The 10,840-nt window shown below is 38.4% G+C and overlaps 1 protein-coding gene across 1 annotated transcript in view; it reads left to right on the forward strand.

Annotated features, from left to right (window-relative positions):
- Window positions 1–8,601, forward strand: part of ST6GALNAC3 (ST6 N-acetylgalactosaminide alpha-2,6-sialyltransferase 3) — a 201,532-nt gene extending 192,931 nt beyond the window's left edge. The window contains exon 5 of the mRNA XM_052665800.1: window positions 1,160–8,601. Within this exon, the coding sequence (XP_052521760.1) occupies window positions 1,160–1,346 (187 nt within the window). The 3' untranslated portion in view covers window positions 1,347–8,601. The remainder of the gene's footprint in view (window positions 1–1,159) is intronic.
- Window positions 8,602–10,840: the final 2,239 nt, after the last annotated feature.

The raw sequence follows: 10,840 nt of genomic DNA on the forward strand, positions 1-10,840 counted from the left end.
GAAATTACATTTTACCACCATTGAGCAACCTACTTGAACTTTCTAGTTTATATATGGCTTGTTTGGAGTAGTAGGGGGTTTCTAATTAGATAATAAAACAAGTCCTGCAGGCTTTATCACAGTAAACTGACATAAATTCCAACCAACTACTGTTAGTGACCTTACAGTGACAATGGATTAATTCTATTGTCAGAAGTATAACTATAAACACTATTTTTAAAAGTCCAAGTTAAATGCTTGAACCTACAGTATATGGCAGCAAATATAAAATGAAACAATTCCTCATTCACAAAAGCAGGAAATGTCATAAACAATAAATGATGTTAATCTAAGCCTATTTTTCTGTACCCAGGCTGGTTCGTGTCCTGCATATAATCAGTGCAGAGGGTCCCCAGCTCCTAGAGTAAGGTCATGCAGACCCTCACTTCGTATTCTGCATCACTCCAGTGTGGCACTCATTCCAGTAGACCAGCTCCCAGAAAAGGCATTTGAGTCACAGCTGTTTAATTAGGATATCATAAGTGCAGAGAGAGACTTTTTAGAATTTGCAGATCCTACTGACTGAGTCATCCAGATGGAATGAACATATGTTGCTCTTTGTTTATGAAAACACACTAGGTGCCCTGAGATGAGGAGTGACAGAACTGAAGTTGTCCTCCCTGAGTTCAGCTGAGCTGCCACTGCCAGGATGTAAAACCACTTACTGCTGTGGATAACACTTAAGTCTATTGACAGCAGATAGGGTTGGGTTTCCTCAAAGCTGCAGTTCTGCCTGCATCACCTACTTGGAGTGTAGTTGATTCTAACTACCTTATTCATCCAGTCCAAGGACCAGTTTCAATATTTTGAACTATTCAATGAATACACTTCAGGAATGGAGCTTTGTGGACTTATAGTTCCTCATGGCCAAACTAAATATGTAACACCCAGAAGAGCTGTCCCCTCAGCTTCTTGCAGACTGATAACACCAGCAGTATGCTGAGAGGTACACTTAGCTTCTGTTTCTAACGTACAATTCATACAAACTGTGCCATAATTAAAGCCCTTAGAGAAGGAGCTGAAGTGCCAATAAACGGAAAGGATTTCAGTTAATTGAGGTGCAGTATATATTAATGATGTTCTTGGAAATGATTCTTAAGTCTCTCTTTTCTTTTCCTAGGTCAGAAGGCTTTCGCAAAGTTCCCTACCATTATTATGAGCCAGGAAGAGATGAGTGTGAAGAATACTTTCTACATGAAAATGCTCCGTATGGAGGCCATAGGTTTATCACAGAAAAGAAAGTATTTGCTAAATGGGCCAAGAAACACACAATAATATTTACACACCCCAACTGGACGGTATCTTGATACTGGTTTTCTTAACTCCCCCTGAATAGCATAATAGTACAAAATTGTATCCGTTTACAATAATTTTGCTTACATCTGGCAGGCTTTTTTCAGCCTGGATAACAGTAAATTAAAACCAGGTTCAGCTGTTAAGCGAAGTTAACCAAACTGTGGAAGGCAGACACATTGCTTGTTATTTCTAAGGGTTTTACTGCATCCAATGCACTTTATGCTTTAACTGGATTTTTCTTCAGTAGTTAAAAAGAGATGAGATTTCCTGTATTTGCAGATGTACACAGGGGACTTGGTTGTCCTTTAAAACTTGTCCATCACCTTAGTTAATCAAAATTAATATTTGCGGCTCAATTGCAGTTCCAAAAGTACTGCAGAAATAGTTTCACCTGTGGTATTAGCTGGAATTTTCCACAAAGGAAATGTGAAGAAATATACGGACTTCCAAAGTCTAGTTGTCTTTTCTGTGAGTGAGCAGATGTTAAAAAACATCTCAATACTTTCACGTGCGAGCACTTGGGTATATGATAATATTAGAGATGAGCTAAACGTGGTTCTTGAACTGCACACAGCTCTCTCATCAGAAAATATTACTTGCTCAAGGTTCTTGATTAATTCATACCTTCTAAAATGCAGCTTCATTCCATCCTGATCAGTCTGTACCATCTTGGATGATGTGTTTTATGTTTTTTGAAAGCGCTATCCAACAGTTTTGCTCCAGCAGTGTGGACCTGGGCTCTCTTTTATAGCCCACACTGAACCTTTTGTTGGTGTAACTAACCTGCTGTTTAGTATCCAAGCTGGTTAGAGTAAGGCTGTCACATGAGAGCATCTCCATTTTCTCCAGTTATGCCTCTGAGTTGCTCCAACATCCAAAGGCAGCATTGACAGTATTTCCCTTCTAGCCACCATAATTTATGTTTCGAGCTTCTCCATCTTAAAAAATGGGGATGATACCATCTACCTCACAAGGGAGTTGTGAGGATTAATATGAATCCATAAAGCACACTGCTGATAAAGATTGCTATGGTGCATTCATTCTTACCACAAAAACAATGGTACCTGTCATTTATTCTTGTCCGTTGGGTATTTGAAGAAAGTGATGGCATGTCTGGATCTGATGGCAGATTGCTCTGTGTGTCCTTCTTCCTACTGAGGATAATTTGTAATACTAAGCTCCCCTAGCTGCATTGCTTCAGATGGAGTTGAAAGAACTCACCGCTTTGTATTATCTACACATCGAGAAGCAGTTCAAGAATTTTAAAATATACTCATCTCTAGCTGAAACATGCATTTCCAAGCTTACTCTCACAGAAAGTTTTCAACTGCAGAAGATTCATTTGTAATATGACCATGAATTTTATTTAAACGGTATTTAAATGAATGCTTTAAGTTTAGAATGTGTCCTAAGAGTATTTTAACATCTGGAATGTGAGATTCAACACTGTAATAGCCAATACTGTGAACACTTGAAAGAATTACGTGTGGAACACAACACACAGGGTTTACTCACTACTTTAACATTAACCAGTAGGAAACTTTGTATGCTTTTGTAAATCATGAAAAGGGGAAAGTAAAAAAGATATTTTTACATGTAAGTATTTGTATACTATTTCCTATTGTATATTTGTACATATGAATCTATATTTTATATGTTCATGACATGTGTATATTCTCATCATCAGCTGCAACTCTTTGAGGATGGGAACAAAATCTCTTTACCAGTTTTCCTCCTTCTGACCATTGGTTTCTTCTTCCTGTTGACAGGTGATGCTAAGCTATAAAGCCTCTTGCCCTTTGTGTTTTCTCCTGTAAATGTAACTTACGATTTTATTTTTAATATAGCTTATCTTTCACTGTTTAGTGCCATAAGTGTTCGTGCTGGATGCCAAAGGCTGGGGCCATTGTTACAATTGCAGATAAATACCTGTATCGAAATACAGACTCTGTCCCAGACCTCTGTGACTTGATGTCTCATCTGCCTGCTTGGAAGAGGAGAACAATGATGTTTTCCTACTCCCTGACTGACTGACTTTCTTGTAAGCTCTTGAGACAGATACTGAGATTTGCAATGTATTGCATTTGTATACTGCCTTGTAGAAGAGATGCCTAACGTATCTGAAGGTTACAGGCAATGCTCTAATATAAAAATAGTACTTTAAAGTGGCTGCTTCTTGTCCCTGGAGTTTAAAACCAATCATAGTCTAATATACCACAGGATAAAATCTGGTGGTGAAAGGGTCATGGATGCATGAAGGGTTGTAGTAGTAAAAGACAGCAAGCTAGATTTATTTTTATATACATATTCATTTTTCCAGTTCAGATGGATGGCTGGATAGACAGAAATCTAATAAAGAAATTGTAATGCAGGATTTGAAAAAAGCAGGGCACGCAGAATTAGGAACAATGTCCCATATTTTGTACAGGGAAACATGGAGCAATCTAAACCCCCCTGTGGGAAGAGGGGCTGAAAAGTCAATCTGGACTTGGGTTTAGAAAGTGTTTGGGCAAAGTGAATGATACAAAGAAAGTGCTGCACAGGGAGTGCAGTTGGGCTGAACAGACTTACATGGGAAGCATTCTCACAAAGTGTAGACTTTCTCTTCAGGAAACACAGTGTAAGAATTCTGCCTGAGTTACATTCACATGCAAGGCAGTTTTTAAGCCTGAGAAAATTTTTAAGGCAGTTACAGCTTGTCAGTGCATTGTAAACTGAGTTTCGTGCTGCAGCTCTTTGTAGAATGCTTGCATGCAGTATGAAGTAACATCTTGTGCTACGAGTATCTAAGAAAAATATAGCTCTAGGAACAGTAAAACATACAGCAAAATTGAGAAGACCATTAGAGTGTGGTTGTCACAGACCAAAAGTAAAAGTGTTGCTCCCTGTTTGTAGAGGGGCTTGGATTTGTGGTGAGAGATCTGCCTTTAGAACCACTGCATCAGACTTCATTAACAGTACAGTAAATGAACATTGGTTCCATTATTTAAATGAGCCTGTCTTTAGCACAAACTGAACACGTATTTGCGTGATTTTTATTGTATGATTAAGGAACTGTGACCACTGTGTTGAAGATGATTCTACGAAGAAATGACTTTGTAGAAATTTGTTACAAATCAGCACTGTGGTACTGAAGAAAAAATTTCACTGCTTGGCTGTATGATAAGAGATCTCGATTCACCTTCTGAGAGCAGTTAAGACATCAGCTGAGAATCATTTATTAATTCTTTAAAGTAAAGCCTACTACAATTTACCTGAATGTAATCAGTTCCTAATTGCTTATTCATTCAAGCAGTCCTGTTTTAATGAACTAGTTATGAGTATGGAACAAGCAGGGAGTTTACCTTAAGTTTTCAAAATAGATCTTCACTTTTTTGCTATTAGAGGAATACTTGCAAATAATTTGGTGTTTATTTTTTTTTCCATTAGTCAGCTAAGTCGTCACCAGATGTTTCTTCCATAATTTAGTTGACTGTTCAAAATACTTTTTAAAAAATATATTTTTTTCTCAGCTTGCCATAGCCTTCATCTTACTAAAAGTTTAAATTTTAATACATTTCATGTTGCACTACCTTCTGATTTTATTTTTCAGAAAAAGAAGTTTTGAATAGGAGCAGAAATTTTCTTCTATCTTTTTGATCAGCTGATTACCAATTCACAGTTAATTAACTGAATAAAGAAAAAAAAAAAACATCTGGAATTTCTTTTCCAAAACAATGTAGCAAAAATAACGTCAACCTTTTCATCCCTTGAAGATGTCCAGATCACTTCCCTCTGCTTCTATCAAGGCCTCTTAGCAGAAAGAAAATGGCAGTTTCCAGCCAAATTCCCTTCCCATCTGGGCTGGGAGACTCCATCTGCAGAGTCCTTGTATCAGGTACATCAGTAAGCAGGAAGGATTGAGGAAAAGTCCTACTGAGGAGCAGATGATGTTCCAAATTCTAAAAAATGCCCCCAAAATTCTTCAAGATAGGAGTATCCCTTGATCTCTCCTGCAAGTATTTTTCCAGATGTTCTGTTTCTCTGAATGCCTTTAGCTCTAGATTTGCTCCACTCTCTCTGATGGTAATTACCACCAAGGAGAAAATGCCCTTGCAGGAAAAGGCAGAGGAACATTGTGTGTTGTCAAAATTTCTGTATGAGCAACACCACAGATGAAGAAGTCAGCCTGTTACTATTTGAATTGTGAGTTAAAGGCTCACTGATTTAAGCATTTCTGAGGACTGACTTCAAAACTAACAGAAATCATTTTGGCAAGTTCAGATAGTGAGTAGTGCACCAATCCCAGTACAATTTTTGCACTTCTGAGTACTCTGGTAAGCAGTTTTTCTGTGAAGATAGTGATGTTAAGGAGGAGACCATCCAACACTTGGAGATTTAGACAGAAGTGTGGTCGTACACAAAGGCAGCCAGCCAGCAGATCACAAGTTCTCAAACAGAAGAAATGTCCAGGTAGGTAAAATTTATGAAGTCATCACTCATGAATTATAACTGGATGGTGCCCTTACCACTTTGCATATTGATGCTTAAATGTTGCTGACAATTTTTTTTCAGTATGTGGTTCAGAAAGAGCATGCGCGTTTAGAGGCTCTGTGTTTAGGCTTGAGCAAGTCTGAGATTTGTTTATGATGAACCTGAGGGTACCCTGCAGAGTGAAACCCTGGTGTCAGTGCCAAGAGGAGTCTCTGCGGTCATTGCCATGTGCAGCGTACATCAGGAAATCATGAATTGACTAAAAAAGAACTGTTTTTCCTGACTAGGCATAGTTAGCTCTTTTGAGCAGAAAGTGTTTCATTTTCAGCAGATGTGTCTCATTCTGTTCCTTCGTTCCTAAGAGGGTACAGAGGAATGTGACTTAACCATGGGGGAGTGAATAATGATATGGTGAACAGTCAGCCACCGGGTTCATGTACATTTCTCTGGGTATTTTCGGTGTATAGCTAATGACACAGAGAAAAACAAGCTTTTTGTAAGTTTTGTATTGCATAATCCACAGAAGTCTCTTGTGTTTGTTCTGCGCTAGAGCCTCTAGGCAAACCCTCCAGAAACAAAGTGAAGGAGGAAGACACCATTTTTCCCCAGCGAAAGATAAGGCTTCTGTGGAAAACATAATAATCTGTGTGGCATCCCTGGCTTCTCTCCCCCAGCTTTTGTAGGCTCATCCAGTCCCACTGCATGACGTGCACTCTCCAGTTGATTTGCACAGCATGAAGTTTGCTCTGTTCTCACCTTCTATGGGAATGGCAGAGTGCTGGTGCTGACCCAGGTCTGAGGAGCAGCTGGCTCTGTCAAGTTAGCAGTGTCACCTTGCTTGGGGCATGGTCTCAACTCAGGTGCTAAACTCAGTTTCTTTAAACTAGGTGGGAAAGAGATCAGTGGGTTTTGTTAGTTTTTTGCAAGGTTAACTCAAAAGGAGTCACCATTTCATGAGTGTTTTAAACAGCTGATTTTTCTTTTTTTTTTCTTTCTTGCTGCTGTTTCTGGGAATTCAGGCAGATATGCAGCTGTCAGCACCTGCCACTGCTGTCCTGATTTACTGGCCCTGTACTGTAAAGTTGAACTAATGCATGTTCTTACCATGTATTATGCATGACAGCATGTTATGTATTTTATTCCAGCACTATAATAAATAATGTAAGTAGTGTGTAGACTTAGTTTAAGTAGCAGAAGTAGGTTTTTTTGTTGTTTTTTTTTGTTTCTTTTTGGTTTTTTTTTTGTGGGTTTTCTTTTTTTTCACATCATGTGTCATCCAGAGCACTTTGCTGGAGCTCTGTGAGTGCCATTAGCAGCTGGCAGTATACAAATTGCTGAAGCCAGTCAGGAAATATTTACTATTAAAATATCAGAAATAGTTAAACTTGCTTTTGTGAATGTACTACACTGCTCACAGCCACAATTTTGTGATCTGCTATAAGAAAAACCTCATGTCTAAGTGTAACCAAATGACTTTATTTACATGGCTTGCACTGAGGTGTTGGCAGGGCAGCAATTACAAGTTTTGGGAATCTACGGCATCTCTCTAAAGTAACTCTACATGCACAAGAGTAACTAAGAAACCTGTAGTTCTTTCATAACACTGCTGAAAATAGTAGTTCAGGAGACACACAGAGAGAAAAATGTTGTGCTCACAGTTCTTCTGACTGTTCATCTATTCCCTCCTCACTCAGACACTCATAGATCTGCAAACATGAAGAGTGTCTACAGGGAAAGCCTTTTTTCCAGACAGTGGTGAGACAGAACAAAGAAGACTAATCTCTTACATGGCAAATATAAGCTATAGTACTTGTTGTTTCATGTTACTTTGTCTATTTTCAAAGCCTGTGTCTACATTAGCGAGAAATGAGCTCAGCTGGATAAGTTCTGTAGCCTGAAACTGCTAGTGCTAAGTACTTGATGCCCACATCATACAGTTTGTGCCTACAGGCTGAATGCAACTTGACTGGAGCACATCTTGTAGTTTAACCAAATCCACGTTCTGATGACCACTCCATGACGTAAAGCAAACCTTACAAAGTGGTGCCACTGCAGTGTGCTGCCCCACAGGAAAGAGAAAGTCCTACAGTTCCATCTTTCAGCTAAATAAAAGCCCTTCCCACCTCCCCCAGCCCCCTTAGGCTTTCCGTGGATTACCTCTACTCATATACATTTTCCTTTGATATATGAGATCATGTGAGATGAGAGATCCTGACTCCTCCCAAGAAAGCATCCAAGCCATGAACGTGGTATAGGACTGTGTATCCCAGTCTGGATGCAACAGGGAAAGTTAGATGAAGAGTCAGTCCTGATTCCACTTGTTGATGTGGTTTTACCATGCATTAGTAAGTATCTTTTCTATTTTTTAATATACTACAATCCCCTCAAATTCCCTTCGTAAATTTTCCCAGATTTTTTTTTTTTCTTGTGGCCTTGCAGTTACGTAAGTATATGTGTGTATGTGTGCATGTACATACAGGATACAAGCATTCTTCTGTTGTTACACAGTTGCTACTATAGTTCCTAACAAACTGACTAGGAGGTTCTTTTTATGCTACTTATCACATGTGGTTTTTGGTTGCCTTTTTGTAGTGCTAATGAGAGCATTCATAGTAGGTAGCACTGTAAACTTAGAAAGATTTCATACTGTTTATATTCATTGTAAATATTTTGCTAATTGTTTTGCTACGTGACACTTAGTTTTTTGCTCCCATTTGGAGAATGTGCTTCTATGTACTTGAAAATTGTGCCTGGGATATTCTAAAATACAAATAAATGTACACAGTTTTCCAATCCTTCCTGGTGGATATTTTGATCTTTTATCTGACGTAATGTATGTACAGTTTTGTGCTAAGCACTTGTATTCTCACTGATTTGTGTGCCATTGCAATCATACCTGACAGTTCGCTGAACTCAGAGAAGCCAAAATCTTTGTTCTGCAAAGTATTGTGTAGCTTGGTCCAAAAGTATTGCATCATATTTATTTCCTTGGAAACTGCAACAGCTACAAGAGAGAATAATTATTTGATAGAGCAAATTCTCAGTACAAAACACTACTCTTCAACTTAGTCACCATCATTAGCTGTGCATTTTTGTCTGAGATGGGCAAGAGCCTGCATGCCGTGCTTGTAAAAATCCTTATGGAAGTGGCCTTCTGTCACTGCTGACATGCAACACTCACTGCCTCACTGTGCTGACATCCACAATACTTCTAGAGAAGTTCCCAAATAATCTGCTGCATGCGAACATGAATTATGCCTTTGACATCTGTCCCCAAAAAATCTAGTAATTCTGGGAAACACAACCTAGAAATGTAAGAACTTATGTTTTTGCTTCTGTGTGTAGAAGTGCATTCCTAGAGAGTGTATCCTCCGAGCACTTCCTCAGACTGAAGCACTTTGAGAAGTCAAGTCATTCAAACCCTTGATGGACAATCACTACTCGCTCAACACACTTCTACTAGCGCTGTCATATCTGATGCAGCAATCGTGACCATCTAATCTGAGGCTTGATTCTGGTACTCAATTTCCATCCTAACATAGAAGATATGGCATAAAAATTTGTTTCTTGTAGAAATTGTGCTGTTTCATAAGCCACCACAATGAGGGGAAGGAAAGAGAATTTTTGTGGCAAGATTAAAATTAAATAAAGGGAAGAAATGCCATCCACATGCTCAGCTTTGAGGGTCCTTCAAATTTGATACGCTGCTACGGGGCTGATTAAGAACTTGTGTGTTATTTTCTGAAGGGACTGTTACAGTATATTCTGAATATACGTATCTACGTATCTGGAATATAATTGAATTATATATACACAAAACCAACTGTCCTGCATAGGGAAAGGTTGAAATGGATCCCTCATACTGTTAGTGCACATCCATATGCACACATATGTATGTTCCAGTATATCTAGAAAATAACAGAACCTTTTCGCAGTGAGCTGCGGATGTGCACTAATAGTATGAGTATAAGCTGCGCATCCGCAGCTCACTGAGAAATGGTTCTGTTATGGTTTTGTGTGTTGCTCTTGAAGTGCATTCATAACTAACAGTAGTGGCATAGAATGAGAATAATAATTTATTGAATTGTTTGTCACTAAACCAGATACTAAGGTAAAGAATTGTGTAATAATTGAATTATTCCTATTAGATATTTTCAAATCCTTATGGAACAGCCAGCCTGTATGCCTGAAGCTTTTGTTCCCGTGGCTTCACACATGGATCTTACTTCATTTGTTCATGCCAGATGTCCCACTAATCTTTTGTCAACCAGAGTCAGTGATGTGATCTTTTCTATTCCTGACCAATCCCCTTGATGACTGAGTCTTCTGCAAATATTTCATTTTTCTTCCTAATTGTTGATAAAAATACTAACTAGAGTATGCCCAGAAAGCTGTTCCAACTGGATACCAATTCTGTGATCATTCCCCTTCTAAATATACATTTTGAAATGTCAGTTAACCAATTTTTAGCTCACTTACTGTGTTTTGTATAATCATGGTTTCTTAACTCAACTGTAATGAATTCTACATCAAACGTCATATAGAATCAAAATATCTCAATAGTGTTGTGTTTTGCTTGTAGTCGCAACTGGAAAAAAAAAACAAAAGACAACAAATGTGTCTGACAGAACCTATTTTCCATATTGTACCTAGAGTGGCACTTAACATATTTCTCTTCTTTAATTAGTTAGTTATTCGGCCCCCTGTCAGCCATGCTATTACTTTACTCCAGATCAATTTCAGCCCGACAGGCCTGTAATTATCTACGTCAGTAAGTTTATCCTCCTTAAACTTTAATGCAACATAAGTTCTCTCCACCTTTCTGGAACTTTCCCAATTACTCCAAGACAGAATAACAGCACAGATTCTTCAGTCAGCTCTTTAAAATCACTTGGCTAAAAGTAATCTGAAGTTTCCTATGCAAATCTCATTTTAGTAGCTTCCATCCTTGCTTTTCCATGTATTTTTTTGCATGGTAATTCATCATCATCCTCATAGAGCATTACTAATTGTCTGTCTTTTCCTTAAATAC

This window comes from Tympanuchus pallidicinctus, unplaced genomic scaffold, assembly GCF_026119805.1.
Source record: "Tympanuchus pallidicinctus isolate F22 unplaced genomic scaffold, pur_lepc_1.0 scaffold7, whole genome shotgun sequence".
NCBI classification, from domain to species: Eukaryota; Metazoa; Chordata; class Aves; order Galliformes; family Phasianidae; genus Tympanuchus; species Tympanuchus pallidicinctus.